This window comes from Musca domestica, unplaced genomic scaffold (genome assembly GCF_030504385.1).
Source record: "Musca domestica strain aabys unplaced genomic scaffold, Musca_domestica.polishedcontigs.V.1.1 15, whole genome shotgun sequence".
In the NCBI taxonomy this organism is placed as follows: Eukaryota; Metazoa; Arthropoda; class Insecta; order Diptera; family Muscidae; genus Musca; species Musca domestica.
This window is the reverse complement of record NW_026712207.1, coordinates 7,723,967-7,750,250: the sequence shown is the minus strand read 5'-3', so window position 1 is coordinate 7,750,250 and position 26,284 is coordinate 7,723,967. Positions and strand designations below refer to the sequence as shown.

The 26,284-nt window shown below is 32.8% G+C and overlaps 1 protein-coding gene across 10 annotated transcripts in view; it reads left to right on the top strand.

Moving 5' to 3' along the window:
• The window catches only part of LOC101898932 (PDZ and LIM domain protein 4), a 79,925-nt gene that overhangs the window by 9,188 nt on the left and 44,453 nt on the right, over nt 1-26,284 (top strand). For 3 of the 10 annotated variants that reach the window (XM_059119600.1, XM_059119599.1, XM_059119601.1), the window contains exon 1: nt 14,487-14,921. The exons of 6 other annotated variants lie outside the window; for them this stretch is intronic. In XM_059119600.1, the coding sequence (XP_058975583.1) occupies nt 14,805-14,921 (117 nt within the window). In that variant the 5' untranslated portion in view covers nt 14,487-14,804. Of the gene's footprint in view, nt 1-14,485; nt 14,922-26,284 lie in introns of those variants that run through there. One more of the 10 variants, XM_059119608.1, reaches the window with a different exon arrangement.

Below are 26,284 nucleotides of genomic sequence, written 5' to 3'. Positions count from 1 at the left end.
AGTTCTGGCACTTTTTGGAATTTTAATGGCTATACCCCGAGCTTATTTTTCAATATTTGCCGATCGGAATATTGCGATATATTCAGCTCACCAGGCATTTTTCTGCCACTGCAACGCGGATTTCTTCGTCAAGTCGCTACTTTACTTTTCGAACCATTTCAGCTGATGTTGCTGTTTTCTTCCGTCCACTTCCTTGACCACTTGTCGGGCTACGCTACCAGTATCAGGGTAACGAGCAATGGTACGAGACACAAAAGATTTATTCAAATTTTAATGCTGGAGTGCTCTAACGATAGCCACTTGTGGTTAGTTTTCCAGCCAAATATAAAGAAATCACACCACTACGCTTGAATTCCGTCGCGAATAACTTTTTTTCTGGAAAATTCTCACCAAAATGCTTTTGTACCCTGGTAAACACGATAATGAGCTGTCACTGGAATAATTTTAACAGCTATCGGACGAGTGGCTTAGAAATGACAGCTGTCTGAAATTGGTTGCAGTTTCTTCATCTCACCCGGTATGTTCATTATAAATAGGTTCGACTGTATTAAAATTGAAATTTGACCACAAAATTTGTTGTTTTTTTAGGAATGGTATTCGCAATATTTAAAAATTATAAAATAATAATAAATAATAATTATAATAACAATAATATAATTTTGTTTAATATTATCAAAAATAACCTAACAAAAATAGCTCTGTTCCAAAATCTGAAATTTTTTCGGATATCATAAAGGAAAAATCGGTTATCCTTTTTTCCATCATAGCAGTTCTGGCACCGAGTAAATGTAACTAATGTGGTTTGCAATTTTTTTCAAATATTAATTAATTATAAGCTTTAATGCACACGCTTGCCTCTGCTGCTTCGGCATGCCCCATATTTATTTAGTCATCTTCATTAAATTTTTTCAACCAAATGTTGGTGGCAACAAATCTCAATTTATTTTACAAAAATTAATTTGAATATTTACTAATGATCTGATCTATTTTTTTTTTTTCAAATTACTTTAGCTAATACCACAAAATACATAACCAAAATAATGATTCAAAATTCTAAACAATTTTTTAAAGCAGCTACAAATCTAAAATAATTTCCAAAGTTAACCACAACAACTAACTAATGTACAGGCAAGCCGCGAAGCCAGGGTGAATAGATTCATCCATCCATCCATCAATTTTGAGGGCTGACTGCAGACATCGAGGGAATAGAGCGGGTGAGTCTAAATGTTGTAGTTTGATTAATGTTGTTGTAGTATGTAGTTGTTGTTTTTGTTGATTTTAGTATGTAGTTCATATTTAAGGAAGTTGTAGTGAGCAGGAATGTGCATTGAAAATATGAAAAAAAATTGAGATAATTTAATATGTTTTTGAGAAAAAAATTTTTTTCGAAATTATATTTTCAAAATTTCTTGTCGAATAATATTCGTATTTCTATAATTTTAATTTGAAGGCAGCTGGAATATCTAAACTAAAAATTAAAAAAGTAAAAGTATCAATCGCTTTTGCCGACGGATGTATTCCCTCAGCCAATATTCAATTATTTAAATATATTTTGACTTCTGTTATGATTATTCAAATTGTTCACCCTCTATGGAGTAGGTTTCAAAATAATAGGCCAATATTGTCCATTTCGTAGCAGATCTAAATGCATACGATATAAATATTGTAACGTGCCAGGTTTGGACTATATCGTCTGCTTCCTTAACTTTACAGGAAGAGATGAAAAAACTGCAAGCAACTTCAGACTGCTGTCATTTCTAAGCCACTCGTCCGACAGCTATTTAAATTATTCCAGTGACAGCTCATTATGTTGTTTACAAGCGTACAAAAGCATTTTGGTGAGAATTTTCCTGAAAAAAAGTTATTCCTGATGGAATTTAAGCGTGATAGTGTGATTTCTTTATATTTGACTGAAAAACCACAAGTAGCTATCGTTAGAGCACTCCAGCATTTAAATGTGAATAAATCTTTTGTGTCTCCTTCCATCGCTCGTTGCCGTGATACTGGTAGCGTAGCTCGAAATCAGCAGAAATGGTTCGAAAAGTAAAGAAGCGACTTGATCGAAACCCGCCGAAAAATGGCTCGTGGGCTGAATATATCGCAAAATTCCATTCGACAAATATTGAAAAATGAGCTCGGGGTAAAGCCATTAAAATTCCAAAAAGTGCAAGATCTTACACCGACACAGAACAGAAAGAAAATAGACTCAAAAGAGCTAAAGAGTTGCTTCGCTTGGCCGAAAGTGGTTTTCTCCGTCTCCGATGAGAAAACATTCGTTGTACTGCAGTTTGTAAGCAAACAAAATGATCGTGTTTACTTGCCAAAGAGGTCAGCTGAAAATGTGCACCTTCGGTTGGCCACCAGAACTCAAGCGCCCGCGGCCATGGTGATGGTGTGGGCCGCCATAACAGCCGATAGTCGCTCTCCTCTCGTATTAATCGAATAATGCCGAATATTATGGCGAAATTATTATGGAGGGTGTATTGGGCACGCAAACATTTTGGACGCAGACCTTGGACCTTCCAACAGGACTTAAAACCATCGCACGCGTCACCGAAGAATGGTTACAAAATGAGGTTCCTCGCTTCATCGGACTCTTACATCACATTTAACAAGAGTTATAATTATTCAAAATTTGGACCCTTTCTGGGGGAGATACTTGATGTAGTGGACCGATATTGCCCATTTTCGTACCTGACCTAGCACTGAAACAAGCAGATGGTTTTGCAAAGTTGGAGAAAAATCGGATAACCCTTTCTTTTACTGTGACAATAATATTACGATGTGCCAAGTTCGGATCAAATCGGCCAGCCAGACAGACGGACCGACATAGTTACATCGACTCCAAATGTCCTGGAACGGATTTGGTTCAAAGAGGTCTAGAGGTCTAAAATCGTTATTTGGATGAGGCACGTTTTAGCCGTATCGAATGATCAAATGATTTGCTAAGGCTGGGTTTTTGGAAATTCGTATTAAAAGGAAACGGAAAATACTTAAATATACTAAATATTTAATGCTTTGGAATGAGAGTCACTTGAGGAGCGTAGGATAAATGTACCAAAGGGGCTTGAACTTTAAGGTTACGAAAAGTTCTAAAATGGTACAAAACTTTTAAAATGGTACCATTTGGTACTATGTGAACGGTGTACTAAGTGTGCGAATTGTGCTAAATTCGCTGGATGGAGCTGGAAGCCTGAAATTTGAAATTGAAATTACTGGTGGAGTCTAGAATTGGGATATTGAGGTAGTTTTCAAAATTATTACTTATGTGCATGAAAAGTACCATATTGTACCGAATTTAGTACAATTACGATTTGGGTGAACCGAAAGAGCTGGAATTCTGAAATTTAGAAATACGATTACTATTGGGGTTTTTGTTGGTGGTGGGTTTGTGATAAAGGGATAGGTTTGGAAATGTGTACTACAATTGCTCAAAAAGTACTTAATTGTACTATATTTGATACAATGTGGAGTTTGGCGAACAGAAAGTGTCTCAAATCTGAAATTTGGTATTAGGGTCGCTGTTCCTGTGTAGCCTGGGTATATGGAGGTTGTTTCGAAAATGTGTACTATAATGGTACAAAAAGTACTGAATGTTACTATATTCCCTATTGGGTTAAGGGATAGAGATAACATTCTGAAATTGATATTTAGATTGCTAATGATAACTGTTTTTGGAGATTTGGCGGTGGTTTGAAATGCGTTCTATATTTGTACGAAAAGTACTAAATGGTACTACATGTTGCATTGGATGCAGGGATAGGTCGGGGTTCCTCAATTTTGATATTGAGCTCTCTGTTGGTATCTGGAATTGAGATAGGGAGATGGTGTTGGAAATGTGTACTACAATTGTACGAAAAGTACAGAATGGTACTTTATTTGGTATTGGGTGATGGGTTAGTACTAAAATCCTGAAATTTGATATTTAGACTACTGATGGTATCTGCATTTGAGATTTGGCGGTGGTTTGAAAATGGGTCCTATATTTGTACGAACAGTACTAAATGGTACTAAATTTGGTATTGGGTGAAGGGATAGGACCTTAAAAGTCTGAAAAAGAAGTACAAAATGTTGTCAAACCGAACGAATTGTGCATTTTGAGTACTAAAAAGGCCTCGCATGAACTTTTGGAACGAATCTAATTTTTTTTGGATGGACTTTTCGCTGAAGAATTAGCAGGCACATGCTGGAAGAGTAAAACGACCACTAACCGTGAATTTTTTTAAGAATTTTGGATTTTTGTAAAGAATTCTTTTATGGACTTACAGGTCAATAATCGGTTATTTTTCGAAGAACATTTTTCAAGGACTAACAGGTCAAAAAAATCATACATTTTTTAAAAAATATTTTGCAAGGACAAATATGTATTGTATTTTTAAAGAATATTTTTCAAGGACCAACAGGCCAATATTCGTAGATTTTTAAAGATTTTGTTTCAAGGACCAAGAGGCCAATATTCGTGGATTTTAAGAGATTAAGTTTCAAGGACCAACAGATCAATATTCGTGGATTTTTCAAAGATTAAGTTTCAAGGACCAACTGGGTAATATTCGTGGATTTATTAAAGATTAAGTTTCAAGGACCAACTGGGTAATATTCGTGGATTTATTAAAGATTATTTGACAAGGATCAACAGGCCAATACTAGTGGATTTTTTAAAGATTATTTGACAAGGATCAACAGGCCAATATTGATGGATTGTTCAAAGATTATGTTTCACGGACCAATATTCGTGAATTTTTTAAAGATTATTTTTCAAGGATCAGCATGTCAATTTTCGGGGATTTTTAAAGATTTTTTTCAAGGACCAACTGGGTAATATTCGAGTTTTTTTTAAGATTATTTAACAAGGACCAACTGGGTAATATTCGTCGATTTTTTGTAGAATATTTTCAAGGGCTAACTGAATACCTAATCGAGAGCTATAATCGATAAAACCGTCTCCTTTTGGTTTTAGTTTTATTTAACATTTTTATAAGATCATATCCTTTTTCTCTTTTAATATAAAAGAAAAAACATAATTGCAGAAAAAATCAACTTATCTTTTTAAACCTTCACACCACCCATCCCTGATAATTTCCCAAAACTCATATTGCCATCCCTAATAAAATATCAAAAGAAAAAACCAAAGAATAAAATTCATTTAACCATGTCAGTCAGTGTAAGACAAAAGAACAACAACAACAATAACCAAAAAAAAAAAAAAACAGCAACACTTGTGCCACATTATTAATTTATTAACTCATTTATCATAAATCAGAAGAATAATGGCCATTTCAATATACGTCAACAGATCAGCTGTTACTTCTGGGGGAAATCTGTGTGTATGAGTGTCTGTGCGTTCCTGTGGAATTTTCATTTGTAAAATTTGTCGATTATTGTCAGAAATGAGGAAAAGCAAAGAAGAAAATCACAGCTCATTTCATTTCAATTCTTTGGCTGCCACTGATGTCTTTCACTTTGCACGTCCCAGAAAATATTTCGCCCCTTTTGAAGTTTCCTCGATGAGATGAAATTTGCTCGGAATTTTCATGGAATTTGCTAAAAATACAATTTTACTCATTCAGGGATGATGAAAGGTGGATTTGAGGAACTTGGAAGAATTTGGATTTTTTTTTTTGGCGGATGGAGAGCACCAAACCTGGATTTTTAAAGAATATTTTGCAGGGACCATCTGTCCAATATTCGTGGATTTTTTAAAGAAAAAATTTCAAGGACAAATAGACCAATAATCGTGAATTTTTTAAAGAATATTCTTCAAGGACTAACAGACAAATAAACGTGGATTTTTAAAGAATATTTTTCAAGGACCAATAGACCAATATTCGTGGACTTTTTAAAAAATATTTTTTCAAATACCAACAGGCAAATATTCGAGGATTTTATAAAGAATATTTTTCAAGGACCAACAGGACAATATTCGTGGATTTTTTAAAGAATATTTTTAAGGACAAATAGACCAATAATCGTGGATTTTTTAAAGAATATTTTTCAAGGACCAACAGGACAATATTCGTGAATTTTTTAAAGAATATTTTTCAAGGACCCATAGACCAATAATCGTGGATTTTTTAAAGCATATTTTTCAAGGACCAATTTGGATTTTTTAAAGAATATTTTTTTAAGGACCAATAGACCAATAATTGTGGATTTTTTAAAGAATATTTTTCAAGGACCCATAGACCAATAATCGTGGATTTTTAAAGAATATTTTCAAGGACCCATAGACCAATAATCGTGGATTTTTTAAAGAATATTTTTCAAGGACAAATAGGACAATATTCGTGGATTTTTTAAAGAATATTTTTTAAGGACCAATAGACCAATAATCGTGAAATTGTTAAATAATATTTTTCAAGGACCAATAGACCAATAATCGTGGATTTTTTGAAGAATATTTTTCAAGGACCAATAGACCAATAATCGTGGATTTTTTAAAGAATATTTTTCAAGGACCAATAGACCAATAATCGTGGATTTTTTAAAGAATATTTTTCAAGGACCAATAGACCAATATTCGTGGATTTTTTAAAGAATATTTTTCAAGGACCAATAATCGTGGATTTTTTAAAAATTATTTTTCAAGGACCAATAATTGTGGATTTTCTAAAGATTATTTTTCAAGGACCAATAGGCCAATATTCGTGGATTTTTTAAAGATTATTTTTCAAGGACCAATAATCGTGGATTTTTTAAAAATTATTTTTCAAGGACCAATAATTGTGGATTTTTTAAAGATTATTTTTCGAGGGCCAATATTCGTGGATTTTTTAAAGAATATTTTTCAAGGACCAATAGATTAATAATCGTGGATTATTTAAAGATTATTTTTCAAGGACCAGTAGGCCAATATTCCTGGATTTTTTAAGGAATATTTTTCAAGAACCAATAGACTAATAATCATGGATTTTTTAAAGATTATTTTTCAAGGACCAGTAGGCCAATATTCGTGGATTTTTTAAAGAATATTTTTCAAGGACAAATAGACCAATAATCGTGAATTTTTTAAAGAATATTTTTCAAGGACAAATAGACCAATAATCGTGGATTTTTTAAAGAATATTCTTCAAGGACTAACAGACAAATAAACGTGGATTTTTAAAGAATATTTTTCAAGGACCAATAGACCAATATTCGTGGACTTTTTAAAAAATATTTTTTCAAATACCAACAGGCAAATATTCGAGGATTTTATAAAGAATATTTTTCAAGGACCAACAGGACAATATTCGTGGATTTTTTAAAGAATATTTTTAAGGACAAATAGACCAATAATCGTGGATTTTTTAAAGAATATTTTTAAGGACAAATAGACCAATAATCGTGGATTTTTTAAAGAATATTTTTCAAGGACCAACAGGACAATATTCGTGAATTTTTTAAAGAATATTTTTCAAGGACCCATAGACCAATAATCGTGGATTTTTTAAAGCATATTTTTCAAGGACCAATTTGGATTTTTTAAAGAATATTTTTTTAAGGACCAATAGACCAATAATTGTGGATTTTTTAAAGAATATTTTTCAAGGACCCATAGACCAATAATCGTGGATTTTTAAAGAATATTTTCAAGGACCCATAGACCAATAATTGTGGATTTTTTAAAGAATATTTTTCAAGGACAAATAGGACAATATTCGTGGATTTTTTAAAGAATATTTTTTAAGGACCAATAGACCAATAATCGTGGAATTGTTAAATAATATTTTTCAAGGACCAATAGACCAATAATCGTGGATTTTTTGAAGAATATTTTTCAAGGACCAATAGACCAATAATCGTGGAATTTTTTTAAAGAATATTTTTCAAGGACCAATAGACCAATAATCGTGGAATTTTTTTAAAGAATATTTTTCAAGGACCAATAGACCAATAATCGTGGATTTTTTAAAGAATATTTTTCAAGGACCAATAGACCAATAATCGTGGATTTTTTAAAGAATATTTTTCAAGGACCAATAGGCCAATATTCGTGGATTTTTTAAAGAATATTTTTCAAGGACCAATAGGCCAATATTCGTGGATTTTTTAAAGAATATTTTTCAAGGACCAATAGGCCAATATTCGTGGATTTTTTAAAGAATATTTTTCAAGGACCAATAGGCCAATATTCGTGGATTTTTTAAAGAATATTTTTCAAGGACCAATAGGCCAATATTCGTGGATTTTTTAAAGAATATTTTTCAAGGACCAATAGGCCAATATTCGTGGATTTTTTAAAGAATATTTTTCAAGGACCAATAGGCCAATATTCGTGGATTTTTTAAAGAATATTTTTCAAGGACCAATAGACCAATATTCGTGGATTTTTTAAAGAATATTTTTCAAGGACCAATAGGCCAATATTCGTGGATTTTTTAAAGAATATTTTTCAAAGACCAACAGCAAATAATCGTGGATTTTTAAAGAATATTTTTCAAGGACCTGTAGACCAATAATCGTGGATTTTTTAAAGAATATTTTTCAAGGACCAATAGACCAAAAATCGTTGAATTCTTTAAAGAATATTTTTCAAGGACCAATGGACCAATAATCGTGGATTTTTTTAATAATATTTTTCAAGGACAAATAGACCGATAGTCGTGGTTTTTTTAAAGATTATTTTTCAAGGACCAATAGACCAATAATCGTGGATTTTTAAAGAATAATTTTCAAGGACCAAAAGACCAATAATCGTGGATTTTTTAAAGAATATTTTTTTAAGGACCAACAAGCCAATATTCGTGGATTTTTTAAAGAATATTTTTTTAAGGACCAACAAGCCAATATTCGTGGATTTTTTAAAGAATATTTTTTTAAGGACCAACAAGCCAATATTCGTGGATTTTTTAAAGAATATTTTTTTAAGGACCAACAAGCCAATATTCGTGGATTTTTTAAAGAATATTTTTTTAAGGACCAACAAGCCAATATTCGTGGATTTTTTAAAGACCAACATGCCCATATTTGGAGATTTTTTAAAGAATATTTTTCAAGGATTTTTTTATTTTCAAGTATTAAACAATTTTCCGATTTTTCCAATCACCATCCCTATTAAAATTCTCCATCCATATTTTAACAAGATTAATGTATCCACTTTATGGCCCAAATCAGCAAATTGTCTTGGCCACTCCAGAACCGAGTGATTTAAATAAATTGCTACATCGTGGTATCTTAAAATAAATATGCCCAATAGCAACAACAACAACACCAAAAAAAACACTTGTTCAATACGAGAACAAAAAACGATGTCGCCTATCTTTGATTTTAAAATTCTAAAAATAAACAATTTAATTTTAAAACTCAATAGAAATGTTGAAATAATTTATTTTTTTATATATCCCACCCTAACGAATAAAAAAAAGCTCAACATCAATCAGCGTCTAAAAAAAATAATAGCAACACAACTAATGTCCCCCTAATGTGGGAGCTGATGATGAGGAGGAACAGATTACCATGGCTCTGCCAAAAGAATAGTGAAAGTCCCAATTAATTACGTTGATCAAATTAGTTCAGTTGGTTAGTAACTTGGCTAATAAATATGCAACACTAATAACAACAACAAATTGTGGCTCTGCAAATTTACACAAAATTTCCTCCCTGTTTCAATTAAAGGTGTTTGCTATTTTTGCAAATGCGGAAAGATCTGACAATGAACCAAATATAAATGGCCGAGTCGCCAGCCAGCATACCTTTACACAATTCGCATTTTTGTTCTATTTATTGTCGGCAGGTTAATGATAAAGAGGTGGGTGGTTGGGGGAGGTGATTCTGCACCTTGTCGAACATCAGATGCTTTCGAGATATTTTTGTAATTCGTCACATTTTTTGGTTGTTTTGTGAAATACATGGTTAACAGGACCGATGGGCGGTGATTGATACATTGTTTGTAATGATTGTTTTGTTTTTTTCTTGGCAAAATTGTTGTTGTATATTTCTGTTGCTGTTGTTGTTATTTCATCAGTTTTAGGGTCTTTTTGCGTAGACGTTGATGACTCGTACTTTTACTACATCATAGGCAATTTTGAGAGTAGCAAAAACAAAAAAAAAAAAGCCCAAAACCAACAAAGAACATTAGCCAGATATTCGAATATAATGAACATAAAAAACTGAAATAATTACACATTGAAACAAAGACAATAACAAAAGGAAAATTTCAGGGGCGTAGTTAGGGAAATTTTTCCAATAAAAACTAATTAATTACGAGATCTTGTATTTGAAGATGGTCTATTGAATGAGATTTCAAGATGTGAGTACCTTCAAAGAACTTCAACAGATTTTTCATTCTTTGAAGGATCGGGAACTTAAATGGACTCAAGACTCTAAAGATGTTTTCTATAGATAAAATATCTTATACAGGTGTTCTGTAGAAATAAGACGTCCAAAAAAGACTCCAAGACGTTATCTATAGATATGTTCTGAATAGAAGTCATTCTATCGTAATTCTATATAGGGAAGGCCTACAGCACTTTTTCTGATGTCGAAAGAAGACCCTTTACAGGCTTCCGGTGAATGAAAATCATTCCATCAATATTCTGTAGATAGTATATAAAATATTTAGATTTTTTAAAGAATATTTTAACCGTAGATTTTTATTGAGTAGGAGAACAATAATAGCGGATCAAAAAAATAAGGCTAACAGAGTCAATCGTAGATTTGTTAGTAAAAAAAATAATCGGGGATTTTTTAAAGAATATTTCTTCAAGGACCAACATATTAATAATCGGGGATTTTTAAAGAGGCTTCTTAAGGACCAATAGGTATATATTTTAGGATTTTTTAAAGAATAATTTTCCAGGATCAAAAATAATCGTAGATTCGGAAAAACCCCTAATGGACCAATAATCGCGGATTTTAAGTAATATTTATTCAAGGTTTAGCAGAGCAATAACTGCGGATATAAAAAGCCGGCTAATAGGCGTGGATTTTTAAAGAATATTTCCTAAGGACCAATAGACCAATAACCGTGGATTTTTTAAAGAATATTTTCAAGGATCGTCAGGCCAATAATCATGAATTTTTTTAAAGAATATTTTTAAGGACTAATAGACCAATAATCTTTTAAAGAATATATTTCAAGGACATTAAGGTTAATAATCATGGATTTTTCAAATACTTTTTTTAAGACTAACAGACCAATATTGGTGACTTTTTAAGGACGTACTATCAATATTCATGTTTTAATATATTTTAATATTTTTAAGGACTAGCAGAGCTATAATTGCGTTTTTTTTTAATATTTATCAAAGATCAACATATCAATTATCGCGGATTAAGGAATATTTTTACCCGGCATTCATTAACAAGTAATAAAGGATTTATAAGGAATATTTTTCAAAGACCAATATACCAATAATCGCCGATTTTTTGAAGATTGTTTCTTAAAGGACCAATTGACCTGTAAAGTAGGATGCTTAAATAAAGGATTTTCAAGGACCAATAGACAAGTAATGAGGATATTTCAATGACTAATAGAAAAACAATTACCAATAGAACAATACGAGAAATCGTGGATAATTTAAAAAATACTTTTAAAAGGTCTAGCATAGCAATAATCGTTGAGTTTTTTTAAAAATATTTTTAAATTGTAAATTTTAAATAGGATATTTTTGAGGGCCGATTCCTGCTTCCTTAGGAATATTTTTAAAGTTCTATAACGCGATAACTGTGAATATTTAAAGAAATAGGTTAAGAATCTCTGATTTTTCTAAGGAAAATTTTTCAACAACCAATAGATCAATTATTGGGGATTTTTTTAAGGAATATTTTTTAATCATTAGCAGAGCAACAATAATGGATTTTTTAAGAAAGTATTTTATAAGAACTAACAGGCTAAATAAAGTGGGTTTTATAGGATATGATTTCAAGAAAAAACTATCACGGATTTTAATTTTTAAGAAGTAGATTTCGTTAGATTTTGTAAAAGTATTTCATAAACCAATCATAGATTTTTTTAAAAAATATATCTTTATTTATTTTTCAAGGACAATTAGACAAGTAATATATGATTTTTTTTAATTAATTTTTTTAATAACCAACAGGCCAATGAAGGAAGACCTGTAGGAAGATACCTTATATAGGTCTTCTATATATAGAAAATCCTTTACAGATCTTCAGAAGACTAAAGACATTCAAAATATATGACAAAAGACATTTTACAGGCCTCCGGTGGAGAGATATCGCTCTCCAAGACTTCTGTAGATATAAGACCTTCTACAGGCCTTCTCTATCTACAGCTCTTTTGAATATGAAAACCTGCATAACGGTCTTTTGTGTCTAGAAGAATTTCTACTAGTCTTCTGACTCTAGAAGACGTCATACAGGACTTATCCATAAAGTATACGTTTGACAAGTTAGCTGCAGATTTTGACCCACCCAGAAGATTTTGACAAGTTAGCTACATACAGACCCTCAAGAGGTCGTCTACATTCAGGGGACTATCAACGGGTCTTTTCACGCAAAAACATTTAGAAGGTCTTATACGTCCAGCAGACCTTTGACAGGCCTTTTACGTCTAAGAGACCTCACACAGATCTTCTACGCCTAGAAAAACATACGACCTTCAAAGGGGTCCTCCTTACTCAGACGACATTCAGAGAGATACATCCACAATTGAATAAAGACATACCTGTATTCTGAAGACAAAAGTTCCTTTATAGTTCTTCTTTAATGGGTCTATATCCAGAGAAGGCTTTCAACAGGTCTAGATGGCCATCAACAGATCTTCTATACGAAGAAGGCTTTTAATTTGTACTCTAGAAATAGAAGGCCATCAGGTTTCTCAGACATATAAGATCTTCCACAGTTCTTTAGATATAGGACTTTCAAAAGGTCAGAAGAACTTAAACAGGCTTTTTAGACAGAGAAGACTTTTAACGGATCTTCTTAGCAGATCTTCAAAGGATCGTCCAGACAACGAGCCTTTTAGACATGGAAAACCTTCAAGAAATATTCTTGAGGCATAGACGATTTTTAGGAGTTCTTCTGGTCATGACAGACCTTTAAGAGCTCATTCAGACATGAAACGCATTCAAAAAGTCTTCTAGACATAGAGGACCTTTAACATGATGCTTAGAAATTCAATTGTTCTTCGATAGTCTTCTAAACGTAAAAAAAATTCCCAGAAGTATAAAAACAGTTGAGTTCGACTGAACAGAACTTTGAATACCCTCTCCCATTTGGAAAGTAACATTTTTGAAAATATGCCTATAATTGGCGAGGTCAACTTGCTACCAGAGATGGTGATACCTACTTTGAACTTAAAATAACAATTTTCAAACAATTTTATTAAGAAATGTGTTTAAAATCATGAAAAGATCATTCCCGATCCTGTATGATCGGCTTATACCGAGATGTGAATCCGATTTATCAATTTTCTATCACAGGAGAAGGTACTTATTACAAACTGTAAATATCAAGTTTGATATTTGAACAATTCGGTTGAAAATTGTGCTTAAAAATTATCAAAATACCGAATATCGGAAAGTACGTTTATATGGGGGCTTTACGAAAACGTGAACCGACATACCCCATTAAATACCAACCCATACAAACTGCAGACATGACATATGACTAAAATTTTAGCCATCTAAGTCGATTCCTTAGAAAATTAGAATTATTAACATAGATGGACAGACCAGAAGACTTCTGCGGGCCTTCTATAAGAGAAGACCTGTTGGAAGACTGTTTTAAATGGAGGTTTTTTAGAAGCCTTCTGTATATAGAAGGTCATCTGGAGGGCACTTTTACTTAGACCACTTTCTGGAGAAATTTTATTCATTAAGGGCATTTTGATAGACCCAGGTTAGAGTACTGCCAAACTAGTTCCATCGTACGAACTAGTTCCTTATCTAGTTCCGAGACTCCGGTCGTTTGTATGAAAACTCTGCGTATGAGTGACATGAAATATATGAAAGTTATGACATCACTCATACGTTTTGGGAATTTGTGTACTAAAATATAAACAAGATTTATACAACTCTACTACAGGAGCTCTCCTATATTTAGAAGACCTGTATGGGAAAGCTCTGTGGCTCTTTTATATATAGTAGCTCAAATGAAGGTCCTGCTTTCATAGAAGCCCTTTTCTTCCATGACAGACAAAACTGGCACCCTGGACGATACGCTCCTGCTCAATAATATAGTGCTAGTTAGCTTTAGCATTGGCATGATCAAGCAATAACAATGCTCTAGGAACGGTCAGCCAGTCAGCTAGCAAATCGACCAACAACAACAACACAATACAACAAAAGGAACAAATAAATTGATACATTGATATGTAAAATAATAAAAACAACAGCAAAAACAACAAGAAGAAGAGAAACAACCAGATCATTAAAAACGATGCCGCAAATTCGGCATCTGCCGCAACCGCAGCAGCAGCTGATGTTGAATGAAGAAGATGAGACACAATTGCAAAAAAAAAAACTGAAAATAAGAAATGAAAATGGCAAAACGAAGTAAAAAACGCAAAAATTTCTTGTTTATTCGGATTTGTGTTTTTAAAATTAGTACTTGGGCAGCTTTCAATCCGATCAAGACGTTTTTCTCTCTTAAAAAAAGCAACAAATAGAAGCAAACGTTTAAAATTACAACAATATTTGCAAAGAATCAGAAAAAAGAAACACTCCTCAGAAAAAAAGAGTTACTGAAAACCGAGACTTGAAAAAAAAAATCGGACAAAGTTTTTGTAACGGAAAATTGAAAATTTCAAAAATTTTTGAATTTTTTCCTTTTTCGAAGTCACAACAAACTTAAGTTCGCGAAGTGAAGTGATTTGTGTGTACCCAACAAGAAGAGTAAACCGAGCAAGAGGAAGGAGAATAATGAGCCCTAAGCTACATGAATTTGCAGTAGTACTCAAACGTGATGGCCAAAATACTCCCTGGGGTATACGTCTAGTCGGTGGCAATGATCTGGATACCCCATTGATAATAACACGGGTAATGAGCTGCAGACACAGAAACATTCAAAATTCGATTTTAAATTTCAATCTCAAAATAAACTTCTTAAAGTGAGACAGTGACAATGACATTTATGCGAATCAAAATATATTATAATTTTTTGAAAATTAAAAAAAAAATAATAAAGTTCAAACCCTCTATTATGCAATGTGATACATCGATCGCTCATACGCCCAGCGGTACCCTGATACAAGAAAAAAAGTCTTGAAAAAAATGTAAAATAAATCAAAGTCGACAAAAAACGTAGAAAACCGAGAAATCTGAATGAAAAGTATCTGATTTATCGATTGTCATCGTTATCGAGCGAACTGTTCGTCATTTTCTTTTAAGGACATTTATTGCATTGTGTTTTATTACCACCCCAAAAACGCCACCCCAATCCGCTGGGCAGCAATTTATCAAAATTGTTTTGTTTTCAGTTTTTTTTTTTTGGTCTCGACATACAGATCACTTATTTGCCAAGTTTATTTACCACAAAAAAAAAAAAAAAAATAAAAAAAAAATAAAAGAAGAAAAAAAAACCGAAAATTTACAAAATATTGCCACTTTTACAATACCCAGATGTTAAAGAAAAGAAGCGACGCTAATCGTCTAAACGATGCCAATTTGTGAATGAAAACAAACACCGAATTGATGTTCAACCAAAAAAAAAATTGACTCCTCTTCCACTGCCACTATCGCACCGCCAAAAATATATACGTTGCATTTTAGTACGCTACGTCCAGACAAGGACAGCTACAGTAATTTGAATTCGAAATTTCAGTTTGTGAGGGGATTTCTGCTCAAAAGTTTTTTTAAGGTTTTATATACTTAAGAAATTAAAACCCGTGAGGAAAATATCAAAGTCTTACGGTCCGAATAACCTTCACCCTTTTTTATGCATTTGGTTGAAAATAAACATAAATTTTGATAAAGTATATATGGGAGCTATATCTAAATCTGAACGGCTTTCGACAAAAATTTTAAAAAATATTATTGATATCGCCAATTTATTGCGGCATTTAGTTTAGTTACAAAGTAATATCGGCTGCAATATATAATTGGGATCTAAAACTAATCAAAACCGATTTCAAATTTTACAGGTTTATTTCTGTGTTGAATTCGGGTAAAAATCGGTAAAAATGCCTGTTATTTGAAAATATTTTATCATATCGCGGTTTGAAATGGACCAAAAACAGAAAAAAAAATCTTGATTTTACTTTGGTTTTGTTGTTCTACAGGCCACAATTATAGACCAATCGAAGTGGAATTTTGCACGGATTTAGAGTTCAGGGCTGGGTAGACACCTACCAATTTGGACAGTCATCGGACAATATTTAGCGGGTAAAATAACCCATAACTTTTATGTCGAAAGATACAAAAATTTCCACTAAACCGCGAATATTTTTAATCCCGGCCAAATGACAAATACTCAATTCTCACTTCTGACCATTACCGTGATGCTGATAGCTAAGATATGGGATATATAACAAAATATGTACAATATATATTTAAAATAAACCGATCTTAGTTATTCCGCTTATAAGTCAAGAACCACTGGACTGATTTTCACAATTCTCATCAATTCGGAATGATCTCCTGCAAAAAAAATATTGAAATTTAACAACTAAAACCAGTAAAGAAAGTCTTAAAGTCGGTCGGGGCCGACGTTATGATACCCTACACCACTTTTCTAATTTAGTAGAGCTGCGCATAACAATTAAAAGTTTGTATGGGAGAATTCAATCATACACGCTATGATTATAATTATAATTTAAAGTTCAAAGGACTAAATATGCCGAAGCATTTGTATCTTTTAAATTCGGACTTGTATTGCCCATTTGGGGCACAATTAACTTGAAATCGGATAAAGATATATATGGGAGCTATATCCAAATCTGAACCGATCTCGATAAAATTTGCAAAGATATTTCTGAGCTTTATTTGATATATTTCCCTGAATATCGTTGTTACGGAGTACATATTACGGCTGTGGCTAACAAATATGACAAATCGGATGAACATATATGGGAGCTATAGCTATATCTGAACCGACCTTCACCAAATTTGACATACTAGCTTCTAGACTCAATTCGGTCGTAAGTGCCAAATTTCATACAATTTGGGCATATATTAGACGTTTGGTGCACAATCCAAGGTAAATCGGACGAAGTTATATACGGGAGCTATATCCAAATCTGAACCGATCTCCATAAAATTTAGCAAATGTATTTCTGAGCTGTATTTGATATATTTCCCCAAATATTGTTGTTAAAGAGTGCATACTACGGCTGCGGAGGACAAAAATAACAAATCGGATGAACAATATATATGGGAGCTATATCTAAATTTTGACAGGTTTCAATATGGTTAGTCCCTAGGCCAAACAAATGATTTGTGCAAAATTTCATCTGGATAGGGCAATAAATGCGAACTGTACTTTGTTTACAAAAATACATGGACAGACGGACGGACGGACATGCATAAATCGACTCAGAATGTGATTCTATGCAAATCATCAAAAGGAACTATGGGTCTATCTCGTTTCCTTTTGCCTGTTACAAACAAATGCACAAAGACATAATACCCTGACCACCTTGTGGTGTAAGGTATAACCAGTAAGGAAACGATCAAAGTCTAACGAGATCGATAATTTGATACCCTAAACCACTCAGATTATATACGAGAAAGGAATTAATTATATTAACCCTATTTTGATAAACATTTTACAGAGCCAATTTCTAACTTAACATTATAACCGGTATCAAATCGGGAGCACATTACGGCTTTCAGATTGGCACATTACGGCTTTCGGCTGCAACAAATAGGTATGTGGGGGCTATAACTAAAACTGAACCCATTTGGTGAACAATAAACATGAAATCGAAGCTGTATCTAAAGTCAATTTTGGGATTCGTCCCTGGACCAAATTTGCTTACAAAAATATATGGGCACAAAAATATTTGGGAGCTATACGTGCATAAATCTACTGATAATGTTATTCTATGGAGATCACCAAAAGAAACGAGGGTTTATCTTGTATCGTTTTGTATCTACTGTACCCCAGCCTGGTGTAGGATATACTATTTACAATCAAAATAAAGTTAAAAAATATTCCTATGAAGGGTCTGGGACTTAAATAATATTTTGATGGAATCCCCCAAAAATTTGCAACTATTTTATTAGAAAACAGAGAAATCAAATTAAAGGGTGACATGTGTATAGTTTAGACACAATAGTATGTGTGTGGAAAAACTATACTCTGAAAGTGTTTTTTTTTTAAAGAAATCCGTTTCAGAATATTTCAAATTAGTTATATCCCTCCATCTTTTCCTTACTTCGAATTGGTCCAAAATTTCACATCGAAATATTTCTATGGAACTTAGATTACGTCAAAAATGGAACATCACCTATAAACGGCTAACGTTTCCAGAAAAATCAATTACAAGAAAAATATAGTTCACAATTCAGTGCAGAATTCCTACATTGCTAAATGCTATAATTATAAAATATTTGGAAATTTCTTTTGATACTCCCTCACAAAGATGGAAGATTTTAAATAAATTTAAATCAGCTTCAATCATATTAATATTTCTTCCAAAATTAGATTAATTTTTCTGCGATAATTAAATATTGAATACCTCAGTCCAGTTCTTTTTGGCGTCTCTGCTATAAAATAGTAAATTCTTAAAAAGTTTTAGGTATCTAGGGAATTTGCCAAAATTAACCCTCAATTTGTCGAAAATAAAAACGTGTTTTTTTTTAAATTCATGATATTTTTATGGTTCCTATTAAGTATTCACATTTCACTTCTTCGGTGGCTAACCTTTAAATTCAATATAGAATATTTCCTTCTTTGACACTTTTCTCAAAAAGTGAAGTATTAGGGGAGATTTTAACACGTGTTAAATTAGCAATAAAAAACGTAAGCACAAAATTTTCGCTTTTAATATATAAAATTCGAATGTGATTTTCTTAAAAAAATATTGAACCTTGATATATGTTTTATTCTAAGATTTATAGTGATATTTTGTGCAGAATACCTCTTCTTTTGACACTTTTGCCTAAAACTAAATTTTATGTTCATACTTTGATAAATAACAAAGGGTCAACATTATAACTCTTACACTATATATTTATCAGCCCAAGGTCTGCTATGAAGACGTAATATATCGGTTCACACCTTCTGGTACATCCCCCACATAAAAATGCCATTCAGGCTTGACACAACTCAATATTTTCATCAACACAATATCTCTCATAAATATGGTAGAGATCGGATCAATACTTCTGATACCTGCCCCACACGAGGTTCAAGATTTTCAAAAAAAAATGAAAAAGATTTCACACACAGAAACATTTTTGCTAACACAAGATCTGTTGTGAAGATGATATATATCTGAGAAGGCCTTCTGGTATCTCACCCACAAAGAGTCAAACTTTGCCATACTTTCATCTGACATAACTTGTGCATCAAGTCAGCGTTTCTTTGCAACTTGCTATATCTGAATATTTCTCTCAACCAGAAACCTGAGATGAATATGGAATTTATGATTTCGTATAAAATTGGATATAAATGTCTGATATTCTTGTAATTTTGCCCATACCTATATTTATACCCTACACCACATAGTGGTAAGGGTATTATGTCTTTGTACATTTGTTTGTAACATGGAGAAGAAAGCAAGATAGACCCATAGTTACTTTTGAGGATCTCCATAGAATCACTTTCTGAGTTGATTTATGCATGTCAGTCCATCTGTCCGTCTGTCCATGTATTCTTGTGAACAAAATGCAGGTCGCATTTATTATCCGATTGAGATGAAATTTTCCAAACAACATTTGTTTGGCCCTAGGACGAACCCTATTAAAATTGGATATAATCGGTCAAAATTGAGATATAGCTCCCATATATATCTTCGTCCGACTTACCTTTTATTGTGCACCAAACGTGTATTATCAGAACGAATAGTATGAAATTTTGCACATACAACCAAATTAGGTGTGAAAATAAGTATAACAAATTTGATCGAAATCGGTTCAGATATAGCTATAGCTCCCATATATATTATTCATCCGATTTGTTATTTTTGTCCTCCGCAGCCGTAATATGCACTCTGTAACAACAATATTTGGGGAAATATATCAAATGCAGCTCAGAAATATCTTTGCCAAATTTTATCGAGATCGGTTCGGATTTGGATATGGCTCCCATATATATCTTTATCCGATTTCAAATGAATTGTGCACCAAATGGGCAATACAAGTCCGATTTTAAAAGATACAAATGCTTCGGCATATTTAGTCATTTGAACTTTAAATTACAATTATAATCATAGCGTGTATGATTGAATTCTCCCATAAAAACTTTTAATTGATATGCGCAGCTCTACTAAATTAGCAAAGTGGTGTAGGGTATCATAAAGTCGGCCCCGTCCGACTTTAGGACTTTCTTTACTGTTTTTTCTGTATTAGATGAAGTATGAAAATGAAATACTTCGGTCGACTATATCTAGTGCCTGATCTCAAATCTAAAGGAAGTAACCAATATAGTCCCAACCTGGCACGTCACAATATTTATATCATATTTATTTAAGTCCGATACGAAATGGACAATATTGGCCCATTCCTTCGGAACCTACGCCATAGAGAGTCAACAATTTGAATAATCATAACAGAAGTCAAAGTATATTTAAACAATCGAATATTGACTGAGGGTATACATCTGTCGGCAATATCGACTGATACTTTGATCCTTTGTGGGGGAAGTACTGGATGACTGATATTGTCCATTTTTGTACCTGACCTAGCCCTGATGCAAATATTAGGATTTGCAAAGCTTGCTTTCATCAGGTTCATCCACATACTTTGCCGTAAGAAACATTGAGATTTTTGGAGAGAAGCCCAAATAGTAATAGGCATTTAAAATTTTCAACATCCTTTTTTCCCACAAAAATTACTTTGCTTTGAGACACAAATTCTGCAAGTGATTTGGCCCTTAACTATTCAAGGGTAAAGTTATGATACAGTCTTTTTTCAAAAGACTTATCTAATATAAGTAGACTCGTCGAGAGAAAGGAATAGAAAACCGCAGGGAATTGAAAACCCTTCTTTCACACCTTTTTTCCGCAAAATTTTCGCCTGTGACTTGAGTATAATATAGCCGACCAGACCCATAGTAATATTTTTTTCTTGTTGCATATCGTATTTGTTTGGCACAAATTCGGCTAATTTTTTTGTTTGTTTTTTTCTGTTTTTTTTTTTGGTTTGCTCGTTTTCTTTTTTGTAATTTGTAATTGTTGCAAATTGCGATTTTCACAATGCAACAGTAAAAAAACCAACAACTACAACAAAGACCCCAAAGGAGGAGAATGAAAACAATGATGAAATATAAATGCAGTCAAATAAATGATGTATTGTTTCTTTTTGTTTCTGTTTTTGTTTTCCTTTTTTATTTATTTCATTTTCATTTTTTTTTATTTTTATTTTTTTTGGTAGAAGTAGTGGCCCAAGTTGCCTGCCAGTCGCCATGTAAACAACTTAAAAGCAATGAAAACAATTTCTGTTACAGGTACTCAGGGGCTACATGTTCGGATGTACATCCACACCTCTACAAACCCATTGTAAAGATTTTTTGTGTTCATTGTTTTTTTTTTTTTCTTCTATTTTTATTTATTATTATTTTTTTTTTTTTTGGTACAACAATATTTTCATTGCTAGCTTCCTAGTATAGATTTTCAGAGAAGGTCCAAGGTTTTGAAATGTTTGCTGCTAGCTGTCGGATGCCTGTTGCCTTTGTCTTCATGCCTTGTTTGTGCGCTTTCAACAAACAATGTCAGATCAAAATTTTCAAATTATATTTTCCACCAAAACAAAAAAAAAAAATCGAGAATATATCCTTGAGCGAATGTCAAAGCTAATTACAACATTCAATCATGCACAGAACGTAATTGAAATTAATGTACATTTGATGTGTTAAGTGATCTAAAATATTTCGAATTGATGTTTCGCTTTGGTAGCGTTGAATGATGGCCGAAATTTTAAGTGGAAAAATTCCATAAAATTACATTATTGGCAGATACTCAAAATGGAATGTATTGGAAATTTTGTTTGTGGGAAAATAAAAAAGAGAGGAAAAATATACTTTTCAACGCTATAACGATCCTATCAAAATTTTGGGAGATTATATTGGAAATAGATTTCTAGGGAAATATCGAAGTATAGGATATGAGTATGAGGCTATTTTGCCTCTTATTTTATCCAATAAAAAAACTTTTTTAAGAGTGAGGAAAAGACATTAAAATCGGACACTTATTGGAACCATTGATTTTTATTCCCTCCACCATAAATACGTATGGGGGGTATATTAAGTTCGTCAGTCCGTTTGTAACTCATCGAAAAAATAATTTTAGACCTGACAAAGTATATATATTTTTGATCAGCGTACAATTCTAAGACGATTCAGTGCGTCCGTCCATCGGCCCTTATGTTGTAGTCACCCTAGAGTCAAAACGAATTAAGATAGGAAGCTAAAATTTTGCACAAATCAGTACATTGTCTGCAGGCAGATCAAGTTCGAAGATGGGCCAAATCGGTCCACGATATCGTATAGCCCCTATATTATGGTACCCCCGATATTCGGTATAATTGTAGCCAAATTATTCAATGAAACTGTCTGAAAATCCACGCAAGGAGTTCCTTCTGACTGATTTACCCCCCTGGAAGAGTATTGTTTATAAAGGTCCACAATATCGTTTATCCCCCATATAACGGTACCTCCCTATATTCGGTATTGTAATGATTTTAGCTAAATTTTTCAATGAAATTGTCTGAAAATTCACCCAAGAAGTTCTTTCTAAGTACTTTGCCTGCTGGAAGAGTATGGTTTATATAAATCCACGATATCGTATATCACCCATATAACGGTACCACCCTATATTCGGTATTTTGATGATTTTAGCTACATTTTTCAATGGAATTGAAAATCCTCACAAGAAGTTATTTGTGAGTACTTTACCCCGGAACCTGCCGATATTCGGTATTTTGACAATTTTAGGCACAATATTTAGCGGAATTGTTACAAATTTCGTATTTAGAGTTCGCAATGGGTACTACAGCCTGTGACAGAAAATTGTCTACGCAGGTCCACGTTCCCATATAGCCCCCATATATTCGTATCTCCCTATATGCGGTACTTTAATGGGTTTAGCTACGAATTTTTTTAAAGTTTGGAATATTGTAATGGCCTATGGTAAAAGTTGCCTACGCAGATCCACGTCTTCGTATAGACCCCAATATAACGGTTATACATATTTAGATATAGCAAGTTCTAAAAAATCGCTGACCTGTCCCGAAAGTTATGACAAATAAAATTATTGAAAATTGAGATCCTTTGTGGGTGAGGTGCCAGAAGGGGTTCGCAGATATATATCATCTTCCGAACAGATCTTGTGTTAGTAAAAATGTTTACATATGTGAAATTTGAAGAGAGTTGGATGCTTATTCCGCTTACTTTGAGCGTTTTGTTTTTTTTTTTTTTTTTCAAAATTTTGAACTCTTTGTGGGGGAAGTACCAGAAGAAATGGTCCTACCATCTTCATAACAAATCTTGTGTGGATGGAAATATTGAGATGTAAAAAGTCTGAATAAAATCGGATGGATATTCAAAATTTTGACCCTTTGTGAGGAAGGTAGCAAAAGCAGTGGACCGGTACATCCCATCTTCACAGCAGATCTTGTATTAGTAGAAATAATGGGATGTGTGATATATGAAGAGAACCGGATGCTTATTTCGAATTTTATTATCGTTTTCGTTATTCAAATCTTTGACCCTTTGTGGGGGAGGTACCAGAAGAAATGGTCCCATCTCTACCATATGTATAAAAGATCTTGTATTGATGGAAATATTAAGATGTGCCAAGTCAGAATGAAATCGGATGTTAATTTCGTGTTTTATGAGCTTCATGGATATTCAAAATGTTGGCCCTTTGTGGGGGAGGTAACAGAAGATACAAACCGATATATCTTATCTTCACGCCAGACCTAGGGTTACTAAAAATATTGTGATGTGTGTAGTTTGAAGACAATCTGACTCTTACCTCACATTTTATAAAGGGTTATAATTATTCAAAATTTTGATCCTTTGTGGGGGAAGTACTGGATGACTGATATTGTCCATTTTTGTACCTGACCTAGCCATGATGCAAATATTTCGATTGCAAAGCTGGAGCAAAATCGGATTATTCTTTCTCTTTTTGTGCAGAAAAAAAATATATATTTTTTTTTTTTTTGGAAAATTTCAACTATTTGTGGGGTAGGTACCAGAAGAAGTTGACCGTTATTAGCCATCTCCGAACTCGATCCAAGTTTGACAAAAATATTACAATGTACCAAGTTTTGACCAAATCGGATACTCCCTTCGAGAGTTATCGTGCGCACCAGCCACACAAACAGACAGACGGACATCACTAGACCGACTCCAAAAATCCTGAATCGGTTTTTGTCCAAAGATACCTAGTATAAACCCGTAAATTTCGATGAGGCACTTTATATTCCCTCTCTAGCTATATGGCTGAGGGTATAAAAGCTTGGAATTTTGATTTATTCTCTATGACAAAATTGCAGCTCATTTTCATTCATGGGTTCATCAATTCGGTTTCCATGGTTGTATTTAAATATATCCGAAGTAATTATCCTTTTAAGTAGTTGATCATTGAAATTTGATTTGATTTTATAAATCTCCAGAGAAGAGTCGCGTGAAGAACTCTTCACTTTTGACCTTTCCCCAGACTCTTTTAAATCTCTAAGCATTTTCGGCTTTATCCAAAGAATCCATTTTTTCAACATATTACATATCAGGACCAAGAGACCAAAATAATGTATTTTTTTTGTGATGAAATATATCCAGTTCTACCAAATTCACAAAAAACTTGGGACCTCGGGTTCATTATAAGGCTTTCGGCCTATAGAGTACCACAGAAACCTGTAAAGAATGAGCTGGTCCTTTCGAAATACCTCTAAAAAATCTTGTGTTGAGAACCAACTGAGAACACTGCTTTCTTTGAAATGCCCCAAATGAGCTGTCCTAATGCTACTCTTTTTAAAGTGTAATCAGTTTGCAGAATCAAATATAGAACTTTTGTACACTACTGTATAAAAAAAAACATTTACAATAAAAAAGAAATTAATAAATTTCGTTCACAAATATTTCTCATTAAATTCTCATCAGACGGTGATTTTGGTATTTTTTTTTGCAGATGAAAACAAAAGCAACTGAAAATAGCCAAGGCCAATGGCGGCAGCGGCTGCGGCAAGACATAATAAATCAAATTATAATTGTTTGAAAATTCTTATATACATTGTCTTTTTGACAAATTTATTGGGGGTTTGTTGAATGAATTATTCATTTCGAATCAATGGTTGCAAATTAAATTGAAAAAAATACAAATTCGAAAAAATAAAATATTTAGAAATTTTTAAATTTAGAAAAAAAAAAAACTCCATTATAGATAGATACTAGGAATCAGGAACTACACGGATTTTTGGTAATGAACTTAGTTCTTTTGAGGCAATTTAATTTTTAATTTTGGGAAAACATAATTGGGCTTAGGAAATTTTACATTTAAAGGCTACAATAGGTACTAAAAGTTAAGACTATTAGCATTAAATGATCGAAAAGATCCTGATTGTATTAAAGAGGTCTTGAATATTGGTACTAAAAGTGAATGACAAGTGGAAAAATTATTGTTGGGTTATTATTGGGTGATCTATTAAAGCTACAATTTTGAAATATCCGATCGAATTCGGGCTAGAAGCAACTATATTGAATTTTTCGAGAAAATCGGTTCAGATATAGCTATAGCTTTTATATATATGTTTCATCCATTTCATCTTTCAAATTTTATTTTATAATTTTATCGAGATCAGATCAGTTTTGGATATAGCTCTCATATATAATTTTACCTGATATCAGGTTTGTTGTGCACCAAATGGCTAATACCAAATGACCAAATGAACTGAATTCATCGTAGAAACATATACTTCAAATTTTGTTCAAAATGAGTTCAGATACATCTATAGCTCCCATATATGGTGAGATAAAAACAATGCAACAAAGTCAAACGCCATAATTTTAAGATTTTTTTTTCAAAATTTTTTAAATTCAAGCAAAAAATTTCGGAAATAGCATCAAATTGTAGAATAAGTTTAGATTTGTTCGAATTGGTAATCTTTGGCACGAATTATGACCTTCAAATGGCCAATGAAACCGTCACACGCTGCCCGAATGTTGTTTTGCGGTATTTTGGCCCATTCCCGGCGAAGCGCTTGTTTGAGGTGAACGACACTTTGGTATTTTATAGTGC